We start from the raw sequence: 17,997 nt of genomic DNA, 5'->3' as shown, positions 1-17,997 counted from the left end.
TAAAGCTACTAACAACAACATAGGTGCCTTCTTACCCTTTGGAATGGGGCCTAGAATTTGTCCAGGTTTCAACTTTGCAACAACCGAAGCAAAGATTGCTCTGTCAATGATTCTACAACGCTACTCCTTCACCCTTTCCCCTGGTTATGTTCACTCACCCCATGACTATATCACTCTTCGCCCACAACGTGGAGTTCAGGTCATGCTTCACCCACTATGAGGTTGAAGGTGTTTGCAGTAGCTTAGCAAAAGAAGAGTTCAACATTTTCTTGTGTGTGAGGATTTGCTTTCCTGTGGTCTGTTGGGTTTGTGACTTTATATTGGAAAGAGCCCAAATTCAAGTGGATATAGTTTGGACCAGCCCATGACCCATTTCGTTTTGGTGGGGTCTAGAGTCTAGGGTCAAGAAACCTTGTCCCATATAAATATATGTATGCCTCCTTTCTGACATGGGCGAAGAAATTAAAGTGTCAGCCGCAGCCCCAAGTACAAGAAGGAACCTGTACGTTGCATTGGTGGTATGCAGCTGATCAGTGATATCCATTTCTCTTGTATTAGCAAATTTGGGTTTGTTTAGGGTTTAGGGGTTTCTTATTTGTGGGCAGAAATTAGTTGGTCAAAGTTTATCTTGATCTTGGCTCTTTAGTGGGAATGAATGTGTTTGAATGAATGTAATTGGAATTAGGATTTCAGATCTACACACTTTGTGATCTCTTTTGGAAATTAGTGGAATTTCATCGCCGTTTCCTCCTTATTATTAAAATTTGGAGATCATAGTCGTGTGCATTGTTTGTTTTACTTTCTATTTGCCTGTACTTCCGACTCTGTTTGAGCTTCAAATTTGCAACCACTGAAGTAAAGATTGCTTGTGTCCATTTGATCTTTATTTTGGGTTTCTTACAGTTGGTCCACGCTCATCAAGTGATTCTACATTCACTCTAAACTCTGAAGACCAGAATTCTCCATAATGGTATACATTGAGTTGCAAGACCATAATTTAATGGACCTTCTCTGCTTGAAGGTCAGTTAGGAATTTCACATCCCCTAATCTAAAGCATATATATATATATATATATATATATATATATATATATATAATACAAGGCAGCTAATAAGAGTTTTATCCGACAAAGCTTAAGGTAAGGTTTCATATATATATAATATTCCCTTTTTAACTGTAGCAGAACACGTATCTAAACAAGAAGTAACTATAAAGCTAAGAAGCAGTATGAGACCAAGTGGGGGCAACTTGTATACAAAATAAATTTATGTGACGATTTACGCATAAAAGTTTATCCGATACATACAGCCTTGGCTAAGAGAAAACCAACAAGTACAATGATCAGCTTTAGCCCGGTGATCATCTTTTCAAGCTTTGTTTCTGTGCTCCTTCTCTTAGCTGTCATCAAAATCTTTCACAAACTATGGTGGACTCCAACTCGCATACAGAATCTGATGGCTTTGCAAGGAATCAGAGGCCCTTCTTACAGACTTGTCCATGGGAATTCCAGAGAAATCAACAGCATGAGAAAGGAAGCTATGAGCAGACCCAAGAGTTTATCACACAACATATTTCCTGAAGTTCATCCTCATATTCATTCATGGACCAAGACATATGGTAGTCGTCTATTAGAGTACTTTTAACTATATATGGTTTTCAACTCTTTGCTATATTATAATTTTGGTCATCCATCTGTAATGTCAACAGGCAAAACATTTCTTCAGTGGCATGGTGGTAAAGCACAGTTGGTCATTATGGAACCTGAGCTGTGCAAAGAGATACTGAATGGGGCTTTTCCAAAACCGGAGACCAAACGTTTTGTAAAGAAGCTGTTAGGAGATGGCCTCACACGATCCGAAGGTGAAAAATGGGCAAAAATGCGAAAACTGGCTAACCATGCCTTCCATGGAGAGAGCTTAAGAGTATGTTTTTACTGTTAATAAAAGTGCTGTACTAACTACCTGTGTTGATTTTGTTATTCATGGATGTAAATCTGTTAATTGAATGATGCTGATGGTGCGCTACTATTTTGCTAGACTATGATTCCGGCGATGATTACTAGCGCTGAGACGATGCTACAAAGGTGGACAAGTCATAATGGCAAAGAGATTGAGGTGTTTGAAGAGTTTAGACTGTACACTTCAGAAGTGATTTCGAGGACAGCATTTGGAAGCAGCTATATAGAAGGAAAACAGATTTTTGAGATGTTAATAAAGATGGGATTCTTAACATTCAAAAATGCTTTCAACCTCAGGTTTCCTGGCCTCAGGTAACTTCCTTTAACCAAATTAAGCGCCCACCAAAAATTGGGAATAATAATCACATTCATACCAATGCACATCCAAAATTTAGTGCAAGAGGGTTAAAGCTCAGTAAATACAACTTTTCTTTTGCTGCTAGTAAAATTATGAATGAGTTTACTGTTGTTATTCCACCCATTCAATACTGCAGCAAAATTTATAAGACCAGCGACGAGATTGAATCAGACAAGCTTGAAAAAGGAATAAGGGACTTCATAATAGAAATTGTTAAGAAAAGAGAAGAGAAGGCAATGAGAAGACAAGAAGACTACTTTGGGAGTGATTTTCTTGGATTACTGCTAAAGGCTTATCATGATCCCAATGAGAGGCAGAGGATTTCGATAGACGATTTAGTTGATGAGTGCAAGGCGTTTTACTTTGCTGGACAAGAAACTAGTACAAGTTTGCTTGCTTGGACTGTCTTTCTTCTGTCTCTCCATACTGATTGGCAAGAAGAAGCAAGAAATGAAGTCCTACAATTATTTGGCAAACAAACACCAAATCCTGATGGCTTTTCCAAACTGAAAACAGTAAGGAATCCAAGAACTTAATAAACTGTTTGCCTAAGTTACATGACAGCTTGGTTAGTTTGAAATACTGACTTGTTTTCAATCTCTACTTTTGAATGCATGCAGATGAGTATGATCATCAATGAATCTCTAAGGTTATATCCTCCTGTTCTTGCTGTAGAGAGGAGAGTTGAAAAGGAAGTTAGACTGGGAAACCTCGTCATTCCTGCCAATGTTGAATTGCATATTTCAAGTCTAGCACTTCACCATGAGCCTCAATTCTGGGGACAAGATGTGCAACTTTTCAAGCCAGAGCGATTCTCAGAAGGGGTTGCTAAGGCTACTGGGAATAACATAGTCGCATTCTTACCATTTGGAATGGGGCCTCGAACTTGTGTGGGCTTCAACTTTGCCACCGTTGAAGTAAAGATTGCTCTTTCAATGATTCTACAACACTACTCGTTCACCCTTTCACCGGGTTATGTTCACTCTCCCTTTCATTTTCTTACACTTCGTCCACAGCATGGAGTTCAAGTAATGCTACAGACACTGTGAACTATGAATTGCTCACAAATCTTGCCCTTTGCCTATTGAGTACCTAGAATTGCTTACAGATTTGGCATATACATATAATAGTGTTTAATATAGGTTCAACTGATAAATAATTTATACTATATCTTTGGTAAATGAAATCAAATATATAAGAAAATCCCTACACCGAACTTAGTTTGTCTTGCATAGATGGCAACCTTGAGGAAGTGTTTAACCTACCAACCAAATTCCACTCTTTTTACACTTTCTTCATAGCACAGGACATTTCAATAGGATTGATATGATATTAAAATCTGTATTGTACAAATTAAGTACAAGTCCAATTTAACCCAAAAAAGAATTTCATAAAAGCTAAAGCTGCCTGTTAGTCATCCTTTCACTTTAAAACTGGCACTTAGAGCTAGGGGAAGACTACTCCAATCACTATTGGAGCCTAGATTTCTAAGGAAAATCAGGAAAAGCCTTTGAAGTATAGTATATAATTCCCCTTGATCGTATGTCATGATAATCAGATGGATAGGCAAAACACAATCCGGTGAAACTAAAACTATATATTAGACATGTAGATGTGTTGCAAGATAAATATGTAAATATTGTTTTACTTTGCTGGACAAGAAAACTAGTACTAGTTTGCTGTCTTTCTTCTGGCTGTCCATGCTGATTGGCAAGAGGAAGCAACAAATGAAGTCCTAAAATTATTTGGCAAACAAAGACAAAATCCTTATGGCTAGACCTGAATAAACTGTTTCCCTAAGTTACAGAACAGCCTGTTAAGTTTGAAATACTGGCACATTTTCTATCTTTACATTTCAATGGATGCAGATGAGTATGATCATCAATGAATCTCTAAGGTTGTATCCTCCTGTGTTTTCCATGACGCGATAGTTGAAAAGGAAGTTTAGACTGGGAAAATTATTGGATTGACCCCTCAACAAAGAAACTCGAGTGGAAACTGAGTAACAGATGAGTTGGTCATTGATCACAAGTCATAATTATCAATAAACTTGAGAAGGAAAACTGAACATTGACTTTGGATTAGCTAATGATTGGATGTTGCTATATATTCTGCATCCTAGTGGGCTTGTTTTTTTAACTCGTCACTTTCTTTGTGGCTGCTCCCTGAGTTATTTATGTTAATTTTCTTGTTGAACTATGTGGTCTTTTTTTATATTGGCCTGGTTATGTTTGTTTGGTACTTCAATAAACTTGGATTTCCACAGAGAAAAAATTTGTTCAGTTGAAAAACAGTAAGCAAAATGAGTTCTATTGGAGACCTAGTGATCAAAGTTTCAAGCTTTGTGTTTGTACTTCTTCTCTTGGCACTCATCAAGATTTTTAACAAGTTATGGTGGACTCCAATTCGCATTCAAAATTTGATGGTGTTGCAAGGAGTCAAAGGCCCTTCTTATAGATTTATCCATGGAAACACCAAAGAAATCTCCAACTTGAAGAGAGATATTATGAGCAGGTCAATGAGCTTATCGCATGACATATTATCTGCTGTTCAACCTCATATTCACTTATGGACCAGCATATATGGTAATAATTCTCTGAAGTCTTAATTTAGTTTTCAAACCTTAGTTCCAAATCTGCCCAAAATAAGCTTTTGTCATTTTCTGCTAACAGGACAGATTTTTCTTCAGCGGTATGGTTCTCAACCTCAGTTAAGAACCTGAACTGTGCAAAGAACCTGAACTGTGCAAAGAGATACTCAATAACAAACATGGAGCTTATTCAAAAAAGAAGTTTCAAGGCTATGTCAAGATGCTACTAGGGGAAGGCCTGGGTTGTGCCGAAGGTGAAAAATGGGCAAAATTGCGAAAGATGGCCAACCATGCCTTTCATGGAGAGAGCTTAAAGGTAAGTTCTTGCAGTTACTATTGGTGATTCTAGCAAGAAGTTCTGTATAGTATTAGTTATACCAATTATTTGTGAAGCCAAAAATTTTCTAATGACAAGATTTTATTGTTTTACTAGTTTATGATTCCTGGGATGATAGCCAGTGCAGAGACAATGCTAGAAGAGTGGAAAAGTCATGAAGGAAAAGAAATCGAGGTGTTCGAATTGTTTAGGTTGTTCACTTCAGAAGTGATTTCAAGGACCGCCTTTGGCAGCAGCTACTTAGAAGGAGAGAGTTTTTGAAAACATTATGAAGCTATCAGTTTTCTTGGTCAAGAATTCCTTCACTATTAGGTTTCCTGGCTTAAGGTAACATCCTTTTAACTAGAGTCACATTATTTTTGGAGAAAGTATTCGAAAGGGTCCTAAAAAATGGAACTTTGTTTAGTTGTTGAAACTCTCTTTGATTGAACAATTTATGATGTCACTTCTTATGTAAAGTCTTTCAATATTGCAGTAAGAATGTCAAAACCAATGATGAGATTGAGTCAGAGAAGATTGAGAAAGGAATACGCAACTCCCTAATAGAGATTATAAAGAAAAGAGAAAAGAAAGCACTAATGAGTAGAGAAGATGAGAGCTTTGGGAATGATTTTCTTGGGCTACTTTTAAGGGCTCATCATGATACCAATGACAAAGAGCATTTCAATGGATGGTTTAGTTGATGAGTGCAAGACTTTTTACTTTGCAGGACAAGAAACCACTAACAGTATGCTTGCTTGGACTGTCTGTCTTCTGGCACATTATACAGATTGGCAAGAGAGAGGAAGAAAGGAGGTCCTGCAAATATTTGGCAAACAAAACCCTGATCCAGATGGCCTTACCAAGCTTAAAACAGTAAGAATGTCTAAGAACTTGACCTATTCTTTGTCTAATTAGGTTACACAAATGTATTAGATGAAGTTCAAAATTACGCCTTATTTCTCTTATGTTATTAATTTGTTCGGTTATGCAGATGAGTATGATCATCAATGAATCACTAAGGTTATACCCTCCAGTTCTGTCCATTGAGTGGAAAGTTTATTGGGAAGTTAAACTAGGAAAGCTCATTGTTCCTGCTAATGTTGAAGTGCACATTCCAACTCTAGCACTGCACCATGAGCCTCTATTCTGGGGTCAAGATGTACAACTTTTCAAGCCAGAATGATTCTCCGAGGGGGTTGCTAAAGCTACTAACAACAATATAGGTGCCTTCTTGCCCTTTGGAATGGGGCCTAGAATTTGTGCAGGCTTCAACTTTGCAACCGTTGAAGCAAAGATTGCTCTGTCAATGACTCTACAGCGCTACAGCCTCACCCTTTCCCCAGGTTATGCTCACTCTCCCCATCAATATCACACTATTCGCCCACAACATGGGGTTCAGGTGATGCTCCACCCACTGTGAACTGTGAACTGTAATGATGAGCCAGACAGACGCTACATATTTTTGCCTTTGAATAAAACAGAGTAGTGCAACCTCTCTTATGTGCTAGGAGTTGGTTCCTGTGGTTTAATTTGTTCTGTGCTGATTTAGCTTTTGCATTAATCATTGATGTGTGAACTTGTCTGGTATTCTGGTTAAATCCATTGAGAATACATTTATATAGTTTGAAGAGCATAGATCTCAAGGTAGCGAAAGAGGTCCTAGGACCTTTGCTTCCTTATGTACATCTATTTCTACAGTTCTACATTTGTAGTTGTTTTGTTAATGAATGAACTATTTGGCCAAAAAAAAAAAAAACAAGGTAGCAAAAGAGGCACTGAGCGGTTAGTCTCAAAAACAGTACACCCATATTAACAAGGCGGAAGTTTGAGAATTCAATTGAATTGATATTAAGTTCAAGGATTTTACACAAGAAAATAAATAGTACACACAATCTAGGACAAAAACCACAACACAAGTAGTCATCTAGTACCTAGGCCTGCCAACCAGAAGAAGTGGAAAAAAAATGTCACTTCTTCTCATACATATTCTCTAAATGTAACCAAAATTTAAAACTCAATGGAACAAAATTTCAAACCGAGAAAAGAGTATCACACACACTTGGAAGTAAGAGCAAAAACAAACAAATTGAACCATGACTCTCAAACTCTTTCATAATCCAGTGTCAACTTTAACAATTGAAATATTGACAACAAACAATCATACACAATGAACAATCAACAATTACGTCCAAAAGAACTTATAAGTTATAACCACCATTAAAAATCACAATTTGATTGATTAAGCAACTCAAAAATCATGCAAAAGAAACAAAATAAGAACATCTAGTAAATAATAAAAATTCATAATTACCCGATTAAAAGGGGGAATAACATAATCAATTGACTTTGAGCAATACTCCTCCCACCCAAAAACCATGGGAAGCAAAACTCTGCTAGTAAAAGTTGCAAAAACAAAACTCTTTTTGTAAAACATGAATCACAAGAAAAGAAATATATAAGAAACATGACGATCAACTTAATAAGAAGCCCGTCTAGCTCAGTTGGTAGAGCGCAAGGCTCTTAACCTTGTGGTCGTGGGTTCGAGCCCCACGGTGGGCGTTTTTATGTTTCATTTTGGGACCAACCACATTCAGCAACACGTACGTGTGGCCATATTTGATCCACGGGGAAAATAATTTCGTATTTGTACCGAGTCTAGAATTATTAATACATATTGATTATATGCCATTATTGATACACATAGATTTATGCCGAACGAGGAATCTACTCTGTTACTCTGTCAAATTATTGATGCATATAGTTTTATGCCATTATTGATACGTATAGTTTTATGCCGAACGAGGAATCTACTCTATCTGCAAGTGTATATTTCCATGATTCAATGATATTCTTATTTTTGGTCTCCAGGCCAGGAAGACAATGAGTTTATATATTCATTCCTGACCTGTGTAATCTGTTGGCATTATTACATCCCCCTTGCAAAATGACAAAACCTAATAATCTCTCTTGCATTGCAACGGGTTTGGAACTAGTGCACAATACACATATACACGCGTTCGTTATCCGTCTTTATTTAGTTTTCGTCAACTGCAAGAGATCAACTATGAGAAATTTTAAGGGTTTTTGTCAATTTACTCCATTTCTAGAGATTTTTTTCCCACTTACCCCATTAAATTTTTTTAATTCTCTCTTACCCAAAACACTCTAAAGGGGGTATTAGGAAATACCCCATTAAGATATTTTTTTTTTTAAAAATTTTAATATCATTTTACCCTCACCCCTTTGTTACTTTAAAAAAAAAATGGAAGAGAGAGAAACCATAAGAGATTTCGCCGGAGCCCGGTCACCGGTGCTGGCCGCCGCCCATTAGACTTTTCTGAAAACCTCACCGGAAATGTTTATTGCCCCCAATAAATATCTATTGCCCCCCAATAGAAGGGCAGTAGACGTCTATTGCCCCCCCCCCCCCCCAATAAAGGGGCAATAGACGTTTATTGGAGGACAATAGACCCCAATAGACATTTCGATCACTGAAATAGGAACTAATCTCCATAAAATTAAACAAATAAAACTTTAATTAAAGAAAAAAAAGAAGGGATTACATCAATTCAAAACGTCTATTGCCCCCCAATAGACATCTATTGCTCCGCAATAGACATTTAATAAACCTAAATTGTCTCCCAATGGAACTCTTTTTTATCATTTTTCAGTCCTTCTAGGTGTTCTACCCCCATTTTACCCAAAAAAAAAACAAACAAACAAACGAATGACATTTCTTATAATGGATTTTTATTAAACTAGAATGACAATTCAGGTCTATTTGAAGTCCTTCATAAATGCAATGGTCTAATAAACCCAAAGAAATTCGAACTGGTCACTTATTGATTCACAGATGATCCAACTAAAAATCATGCAACCCTTATCAAAAAGTGAACCATAACTTTTCATGTGAAAGGACCATTCGACCATTCAAAACAAAGAAAAAAGGAGGACTGTACCATTCCAAGCTACTGGTGTTAAGTCAAAGCGGACCTGGGAATGTTCCACTCTCCCTCTACTTGTTCCACTTCTCAACCCATTCACCTGGGCGTATTTGGAAAATCTTTCACATTCACCAGATTCTTCACCATTTAGCAGCCAAGCACATACGAAACTCAATGTATCGCTTGACATAGTGCTGCTTTGATTTGACGGGGAGGGACCGACGGGGAGGGATTTCCGACTGTCGTACATGTCCAACACGACAGCATGGAGAGCGCGGTCACGTCATCAGGACATCGAGGCCATATCCGATCTATGGCCAGAAATCGAAACCATATCCGATCTATTGTCTGACGCTTCAGACGCCGTTGCCGAAAGCCTACTTCGGCTGCTACGACTTTGACGAGTCGCCGATCGATCGCAGTTTTCAATGCGGTTCTTGTGCTACTCTGCAAAAGATCGAAGAAGGAAGGAAGAAGCATATCACGATAGCTGGCACTTGCACTGAGAATTGAATTGAATGAGATCCATAGCAGAAAGATACGGTCTATGAGAGAGAGAGAGAGAGAGAGAGAGAGAGAGAGAGAGAGAGAGAGAGAGAGAGAGAGAGAGAGAGAGAGAGAGAGAGAGAGAGATTTTGAGATCGGAGGAGAGAGAGAAGAGAGAGATCGATGGCATATAGGGTAGTTTATTAATTTGGCTGAGGGTAAAATTGTCTTTTTATGTTAAATTAGGTAGTTGGGAATAAAAATCTGTTGCTGGGGTAAATGGGATAATTTTAGCTGATTTTGGTGCTTTGGGTCAGGAACCCAAATTTTAAATACACACCCTTAAGTACTTAATACACATCCCTATTATTTTATATTTCAAATTAGATTTTATAACTAGGTTAAATGACTAAAACAGACATCTATGTATTTGAAGAAGAAGAAAAAAATTAATCGTGCCTTTCTACGTCTTCTTTTCTAAACTCTAGACAAATGTATTCTTTCCGCACTTCACATCACCTGAATTTCAACTATAGACATGAATTCTGAAGACCTTGTTCAACAATCTTCAGTCGAGGTATCTTGTATTGTATACAATTCAACATGATCTCGAAAGCTATCTCATTGGGATCCACCGTCGTTTTGGAGATGGTGGCCAGTAAGTTGTGAGAGTGAGTAGAGTAAGAAAGGAAAGCATAGAGAATGTAGTTGCTGAGAAAACCCATCTAGCCCATTGAGGTTTGGAGATTATTGTGGCCGTGAAAATTCTCCTGGGGTTTTAGGCACTATTTATTTAGGAGCTTACAGAGAGAGGGCTTAAAGTTAATAGCTTTGTTGGGATAAGCATGATTCTTGTAAAATGTTGCTTTCTTTCATGGTACTCTTTCTGACCTACTATTATTGGGACAAAAGGAAAAGCTTTGATTTGTCCTCGTATGCAATTGTTATGATGAAAATATGAGGCAAGTTTGGAGCATCCAAGTCAAATTGTTTATTAACTGTATTCCATTTAGGTCAAGTCAAATTCTAATTGGCAACGACAACACCAAGCCATGCAAATTCTAATCTCATCCAAGTCAAATTCTAATTGTATAGAAACACAACTATGCATCAAACCAGTTCCAGTACCTTAGCAGTTCCAAACCAGGATATATTGCTATTGCAATCTTTTATTGTAGCATGCTAAAGTTGAACAACAATATGTTTTTGTGACATCTAATTTATATTGTATTGTAGCATGCTGAAGTCCAACAACAGAATGTCTTGACCATATATAGCAATATTACAGAAGAATATTCACTTGATTATACCAATGAATTCACGACATACCAGGTAATATTTGTTCAAGTTGGATTTGGATTGTAAATTGTTATTTATATTACGTAATAAGTTGAATGTGTTGTGAACAGATTTTTGAAAGCAAAGCCGCATTGGTTCGATGGGTCCTTATGACAGGAAGGAGAAACAATTGTGTCCAAATGATACAGAGGTCCAATGTGGGAAACTCAAGCAAGAAAAGAAGGAAACCAAGAATAAGATACAGTTGTAAGAGGGGTGGAAAATTTAGGAAGTTTAAGGGAATAACCAAGATGGCTGACAAAAGCACCCAAAATTCTGAAGTAATTGTAACAAGGCTGATGAACAACAATACCCGAGGCTGAGTGGGTACTTGAGGTTGCTTGCGGAATCCACAATCATGTTGCCCCATCATATCTAGAAAGTCATTCCTATGTAGGGCGACTATCTAAAGAAGAACATGAGTTGTTGGTGGATATGTCTAAGCCTTTAATGAGACCCAAGGATATATTGACTGCCATAAAGAGTCGAGATCCAAGTAATACATCAATGATGAGAACTATATACAATGCTAGGTATTTTGCTCGGATTATCTCCAGAGCAGGCAGAACTCAAATGCCACAATTACTAAACAATTTGCGTGATCATCATTATATTGAGCATCATAGAAGTGAAGATCACATGGTCATTGATTTGTTTTGGTGTCATCCATTCAGTCTTCAAATGCTATCTACATTCCCACATGTACTTATCATGGATTACACCTATAAGACAAACAGGTATCGTTTGTCACTTTTTGAGATTGTGGGTATTACATGCACTGAACAAACTTTCAATGTTGTGGTTTGTTTACATGTCAAAGGTGGTAGAAGATAATTACAAATGGGCATTGAGTAGGTTACGGTACAATTATGCTTTTAGTAATATCTACTTGAATTTATGAATAATTTTCTAGTTGTTTTATGTATAGTATTATCTTTTCACAGTCAGATAAGCTGGCTCAGAAGGATATGAGGTTTGAGCTAATTCATAAGTATACAGTACAGTTCATATTTGGCATGCGGCCATATAATATCGGTTCAATGGATATCGAAAATGATGGTAATTGTGGTTTTAGAGTTGTGGAATCGGCTTTGGGATTTGGTAGAAAACATTGTTATAAAGTACAAACTGATTTGCTAAATGAGCTAAAAGGCACGCCTGAGCTTTACGAAGCTCTTTATGGAGGACAAAGTGCTGTGGACAAACTTTGTAAACGAATTAACCATTCCGCATCCAATATTGCACCTAAACGGAAATGGATGGATCTACCAGACATGAGGCATTTTATTGCAACTTGTTATGGAGTAGTGGTTGTCAATTTATCAGATGATCAGTACTTCACATTTCTCCCATTAAGTGCATACAGCGAGGGAAAACTAATGGAAGTAAATTTACATGAGATTGGCCTTGGATTTGTGAACATTGATCATTTTGTTCAGGTGAGGAGTAACATAGATCAATTTGCTAATAAATTTCATATATATCATTTTATGTGACTAATGCAACTTCTTATTTTCAACACAGATATGTTTATTGCTGGGGCACCCATTGCCACCGGTTACACCAAATTGGATTTACCATGCAGATGATGAAGCTAAAAGTTTGTACTTGAAGTATCAAGACCGTTTCCAACAGTATGATCAATTGCCACATCCTGAAAGAGTGACTAATATATCCTTAGAAACAATGCGCGCAACTTGACGATGACAATGAACTTACCGATGAAATTGTTCAACTTGGTGATGCCACTATGTCTAGCAGAGAAGAAACAAAGCGTCTTTTTTTTTGTTCTTTTCTTTTTTTGAATCAAAGGAAATAATTTTATGTATAGAAACTCAATAGAGCTTGGTTACAAGCATATCATAACACATCGAGATAACAATCGTAGAGTGTTAACAAATTACTAGAAATTTGTGTTAGCCTAAGGCCAGAATGGCCATTACATACCATTCCGCTGCCATTTATAGATAGAACAAGAAGATGTGGTAGTACCAATGGTGGTACACAGAGATAGGTCCACTCATTTAACGTTTCATGCTCCGCCATTATAGAATAACTTGAATCCTCCTTTAGTACTACTCCAGACGATTCAATAGTACCATTTCTGTCAACGTAAACATATTTGGCTGGATCAAAACCTCCAGGATCCAAAATACGAAACCCTAACAGATTAGAGCTCATCAGTTTGGCCCACAAGAGAGCCCAATTCCAGCAAACCTTCACCCATTTTGGTCTCAAACCTCCATGGGGCCCCCAATCATATTTTACTTTGGGAACCCATCATGGTTCGGGCACCCTGTCAAATCCCGGCCTCCGATCTCTAGCAGCACAGCCGCTTCTCAACCCATCGACCAACCGCGCCATTGCCATGCAATCATTAGAAGCAGACTCCACCGCCACGCACGCTGATCGATACATGTGTCTCTTCATCCTCAGTCTGCATCCCCTTGAGTAATTAGGCTGCATCGCTCCCAGCCTCCCATCACAGTCGAATACAGACACTGCTCGCCTAATTTCAAAGACCTGCTGCAATGGCAGATCTGCAGCCTACCGCCGCCAATCCAGTCCAAACGTCTCCTGCTCCCGTCCTTTATGCCAAACACTAGAAGCTCTTTTCCATCTATGATTTGTAATGTCAATCACCGCCATCTTCAGATCAGATCATATAGATGGCTACCTCCCCATGGTTTCACGAAACAGGCTCCTCCAAACAAACATATGTCTATCTTGAGCCGAGCTCTACTTGGGCAAATCCGAGACAAACAATTTCGCACCCACCAAGCCTTGGGTTTCCCCGGATTAGACCACCAATCCATCTCATTCACATCATCCACTTCATTCCGGTAAGAGTCAAAAGAGGTGATGAAGGTTTGAGGGTTAGATTGGATGGTTTCCACACGAGGTTGGCATTGGAGGGCCATCAGTAGATGGCTTAGGACAGAGACCGTAGCCGGCCGCCATTGTTGGAACGCAAAGCCAAGGAGGCTAGGGTTGAAGTGCAGAGCCATATCAAATTTACATAAAATCATGATTCCCTTTCCCCGAGTTATGTTCACTCACCTTTCAGATATAGAAACAATGCATCTTGGTGATGACTGAATTGTCAGAAACGTACTGTTGGGTTTATTAGCTAATTGTTCAACTTATATTTATTTAGTTACTGTATTTGTTTAACATTTTGGTTTTTTTTTCCTATCAGTTTTTAGTTTTCATCTTGCAGACCATATTGAACATGTGTACATGTTCAGAACATATTGAAAGTGTGAATTTTGAAGGACTGGCAAATTAATGTTTGAAATTTTATATTTTCAAATTCTAATTGCTTGATGTTGTAACGGAGCTGGGATAGGCCAAAATTTCCAACAAAAATATAACAAAATATGTAAAAAAAAAAAATTATGAAACGTCAATATACTAATATATAATAATTATATTAAATAATAGCCTTAATATGGTCAAATAATATGATTAAAAAATTAAGAGTATTTTAGATACTTTTGGTTGTATATTTAGAAAAATATTAGAATGAAAAATTAGATAGATAGTGTATTAACTATTAAGTATGGGGTATGTATTAAGAAAATAAGGGTGTGCATTTAAAACTCCTCATCAACTATATTAACAGAAGACATCTGGATTCTGAGAAACGGGCACTGCTGAATCATCATGATCAGTATAGCTGTTGTTAGTCCAAGTATCATTCTCTGTGGTACTGGTGTTGTAAGTCTGTTGGCTCTGATCTTCAAGTTGCTTCACAGACTATGGTGGACTCCAACTCGCATTCAGAAGCTGATGGCTGCTCAGGGAATCAGAGGCCCTTCTTACAGAGTCATCCATGGCAACACCAAAGAGATCAACAACATGAAAACACAAGCCATGAGCCGGCCCAGAAATTTGACCCATGACATAGTATCCGGAGTTCATCCTCATATTCACTCTTGGACCAACATATATGGTATACAATCTTTTCTTTGATCCTGATTAGTCTGATATTTCAAAGATAGTAGTGATTAAGTTTTTGAATGTGTATATAACAACAACGCAGGGAAGAATTATCTTCAGTGGCATGGTTCTCAGGCTCAGTTGGTGATTACAGAACCAGAGTTGTGTAGAGAGATACTGAATGACAAAGAAAGAGCTTATCCGAAAATGGAGCCGATACACTTTATCAAGAAGCTCTTTGGAGAAGGCCTTGGCACCAGAACCAAATCCGATGAAAAATGGGCACAATTGCGAAAGATCTCCAACCATGCCTTCCTTGGAGAGAGCTTAAAAGTAAGTCCATCCATCTTACAGTTATTTAGTTAATGGTGATTTTTGCAAATAGTATAGTAATAATTGTGTCAATCATTGTTTAAAAAAACTGAAAATAATTGAAGGAGGGAATTTGATAATTAATTGTGTGATTGATGGAATCTTTTTCATCACTAGAATAAGATTCCAGCAACCATAGATAGTGCTGGGACGATGCTCCAAAGGTGGAAAAACCATGAAGGCAAAGAGATTGAGGTGTATGAAGAATTTAGATTGTTGACTGCAGAAGTGATTTCCAGGACAGCATTTGGCAGCAGCTACTTAGAAGGACAACACATTTTTGAAATGTTGATGAAGTTTTACTTCTTAATATCCAAAAATTTATTCACAATCAGGTTGCCTAGCGTCATCAGGTAATTTACTTCAAAATTTCATCTGATATTAATCGATCTGTTTTCGATTCTTATCAAAGGATATATGAATTTTTGAGTATGTCTGTTGTCAATTACTTCTTATATATGTATTGTATAGTCTCATTCCATGTTGCATGCAGTAAGGTTTACAAGACCAAAGATGAGACTGAAGCAGAGAAGCTTGACCTTGGAATCCGTGACTCCATAGTGAAGATCATCCAGGAAAGAGAAGCCAAGGCAATGAGGACTGGAGAAGAAGGAAACTTTGGAGATGATTTTCTTGGATTGCTGTTGAAGGCTCATCATGATGCCGATGTTGACGAGAGGATTACGGTAGAGGAATTGATTGATGAGTGCAAAACATTGTACTTTGCAGGACAGGATTCCACTGCCAGTTTACTTGCTTGGACCATCCTTCTTCTGGCACTTCATACTGATTGGCAAGATGAAGCGCGAAAGGAAGTCCTACAAGTATTTGGCAAACAAAACCGGCCAAATCATGATGGCATTGCCAAACTCAAAACAGTAAGAATAATGAACTCATCTGCTAGTCTCAATCAATTTGTTCTTTGTCTTTTAATTAATATGTTCATGTCTATTTCCACGCAGTTAAGTATGATCATTAATGAGTCCTTAAGGTTATATCCTCCTCTTGTTACTGTAAGTGGGAGGACAGCTAATAGAGAGGTTAGATTGGGAAAGCTAACCATTGATCCAGCATCTAATCTTGAACTGCTCATCAAACCTTTATCATTGCACCATGATCCTGACTTCTGGGGAAAAGATGTGCATCTCTTCAAACCAGAGCGATTCGCAGACGGGGTTGGCAACGCTACGAATAATAACCTAGCTGGATTCCTACCCTTCGGAACAGGACGAAGAATGTGTGTGGGCTTCGACTTTGCCACCACTGAAGCAAAGGTTGTTCTGTCAATGATTCTACAGCGCTACTCCTTCACCCTTTCTCCAACTTATGTACACTCGCCCTATGAGGCGCTTACGCTTTGCCCACAACATGGAGTTCAAGTAGTGCTACACTCACTTTGAAACTGCTTGAGATGGAAATGAGCAGAATTATCCATAAATTCATAATCATAATAGTTATTCCTTTTGAATTGTGTATGAACTGTACCGAGACATCAATATATAGTTTATATGGCGTATGCTAGCTTTTGCATATGTTAGCTTTGTAAAGAGTGCAACCTTTCTTTGATATATACCTGTTATGTGTATGCTATTGTTCTTGTTGCTTAATTTGCACCTTGTTTCTAGTACAATACTACAATTATCATTTCATGCACCTTGCACCTTGCCTCTTATTAAGACCATCTCCAACAATGGAGTCAAAAGCCAAAGTCATTTACAAAATTTTGCTCCCCTAGTGTCATCCCTATTCATTTATATTTTGCATCTCCAACTATCTTTAGTCAAAATCCAAAGTCATTTCATAAATTCATAACATGCTGCTGGAGCCCACCTCAATTCATGTCTCACCACATATGGCTTTCGTTCTACAATGTGTAGTCATTTTGACTCCTCTTTTGGCTCAAAAACCAAAATGACTCTATCTTGGCTATTGTTAGAGATGGTGGATTTTGATTGGGGGAGCCATTTTGGTTTTTGACTCCATGGTTGGAGTTGCTCTAACAAGCGAAATGTGAGTACTCTTGACATTCCTCATGCATGTGGCAAATTTTCTAATACTCAGTTGTTAGAGCACCAACTACCTAAGATCGAGGTCATGGATTCGAGTCACCATAGGGGGTAGGAGTGAAATCTTTTGATCCTCTTTAAAAAATGAAAAAGGAGACTACACTAAGATTAATGTTCTTACCAAGTCGATCCAATATTTGCACATCATATATAGTTTGGTACTATAAAAGTTTTGATAGTATTAGGCTCTTAGCACAATCGTCTGTATAGTGTTCCAAATATATATGATAAACTCTTCTTTTGTTTTGTGGCATTCACAATTTGGATAATTTATTAGCATATAGTCGTAATTTATACCACCAACTTTTTAACAAAATGAATCAAATGATGAATTTTATCAAGGGTCTTTCTAAATGTACCCAGTAAATTTCTATGTAGACCCAACATATTAATTTTTGCATGAAAAGACAGTTACATCCTCGTATGAAATGACAGTAATGGTCACGGCTGGTAAATAAAGATAATAACAAAATAAACCATAAAGTCTGAAACTCTTTTTTGTATTTGTACCCAGCAGTTCACGTGTGTTCAAGTTGTTATGTTGTTTCTTTCAGCAAAACCTTAAACTCAAATTTCACTTTCCATTGTAATTGCTTCAAGGGTTTAATACGCATGATATCGACA

At 37.7% G+C, this 17,997-nt stretch overlaps 3 protein-coding genes and 1 non-coding gene across 5 annotated transcripts; all 4 read left to right on the top strand.

Annotated features, from left to right (window-relative positions):
* Positions 1-223: 223 nt before the first annotated feature.
* LOC121048848 (cytochrome P450 CYP749A22-like) lies at positions 224-4,592 on the top strand. 2 transcript variants are annotated; one of them, XM_040519128.1, is made up of 7 exons: positions 224-518; positions 904-1,021; positions 1,310-1,618; positions 1,709-1,923; positions 2,038-2,270; positions 2,453-2,831; positions 2,937-4,592. In XM_040519128.1, the coding sequence occupies exons 3-7, from the start codon at positions 1,339-1,341 to the stop codon at positions 3,363-3,365; spliced, it is 1,536 nt and encodes a 511-aa protein (XP_040375062.1). In that variant the 5' UTR covers positions 224-518; positions 904-1,021; positions 1,310-1,338; the 3' UTR covers positions 3,366-4,592. The 2 variants fall into 2 exon arrangements, with proteins under 2 accessions (XP_040375062.1, XP_040375061.1); XM_040519127.1 differs by having other exon boundaries at positions 1,185-1,618.
* On the top strand, positions 4,590-6,860 carry LOC112196609 (cytochrome P450 CYP749A22). Its single transcript, XM_024337004.2, is given in 8 exon segments — positions 4,590-4,901; positions 4,989-5,038; positions 5,040-5,222; positions 5,340-5,494; positions 5,496-5,570; positions 5,719-5,901; positions 5,903-6,098; positions 6,217-6,860. Coding segments are annotated over 8 exon segments (1,554 nt in total). The 5' UTR covers positions 4,590-4,618; the 3' UTR covers positions 6,646-6,860.
* An 851-nt stretch (positions 6,861-7,711) lies between these two features.
* TRNAK-CUU lies at positions 7,712-7,784 on the top strand. Its single transcript has one exon. It is a non-coding gene; the product is annotated as a tRNA-Lys (tRNA).
* A 6,823-nt stretch (positions 7,785-14,607) lies between these two features.
* Positions 14,608-16,873, top strand: LOC112196605 (cytochrome P450 CYP749A22). Its single transcript, XM_024337000.2, has 5 exons — positions 14,608-14,948; positions 15,039-15,268; positions 15,425-15,660; positions 15,801-16,185; positions 16,270-16,873. The coding sequence occupies exons 1-5, from the start codon at positions 14,660-14,662 to the stop codon at positions 16,705-16,707; spliced, it is 1,578 nt and encodes a 525-aa protein (XP_024192768.1). The 5' UTR covers positions 14,608-14,659; the 3' UTR covers positions 16,708-16,873.
* The last annotated feature ends 1,124 nt before the right edge of the window (positions 16,874-17,997 follow it).

The sequence above is a fragment of the Rosa chinensis genome, chromosome 4 (genome assembly GCF_002994745.2).
Source record: "Rosa chinensis cultivar Old Blush chromosome 4, RchiOBHm-V2, whole genome shotgun sequence".
NCBI classification, from domain to species: Eukaryota; Viridiplantae; Streptophyta; class Magnoliopsida; order Rosales; family Rosaceae; genus Rosa; species Rosa chinensis.
The sequence above is the reverse complement of the archived record's forward strand: the minus strand, read 5'-3'. Positions and strand labels throughout refer to the sequence as shown.

What these genes read in the sequence shown, in the direction of transcription:
- LOC121048848 (XM_040519128.1), top strand. Translation starts at nt 1,339, where the DNA reads ATGATCAGCTTTAGCCCGGTGATCATCTTTTCAAGCTTTGTTTCTGTG. An exon ending in TTCATGGACCAAGACATATG is followed by an intron (nt 1,619 to 1,708) that starts GTAGTCGTCTAT and finishes TAATGTCAACAG; the next exon opens with GCAAAACATTTCTTCAGTGG. An exon ending in TCCATGGAGAGAGCTTAAGA is followed by an intron (nt 1,924 to 2,037) that starts GTATGTTTTTAC and finishes CTATTTTGCTAG; the next exon opens with ACTATGATTCCGGCGATGAT.
- LOC112196605 (XM_024337000.2), top strand. Translation starts at nt 14,660, where the DNA reads ATGATCAGTATAGCTGTTGTTAGTCCAAGTATCATTCTCTGTGGTACT. An exon ending in TCCTTGGAGAGAGCTTAAAA is followed by an intron (nt 15,269 to 15,424) that starts GTAAGTCCATCC and finishes TTTCATCACTAG; the next exon opens with AATAAGATTCCAGCAACCAT. An exon ending in GCATTGCCAAACTCAAAACA is followed by an intron (nt 16,186 to 16,269) that starts GTAAGAATAATG and finishes ATTTCCACGCAG; the next exon opens with TTAAGTATGATCATTAATGA.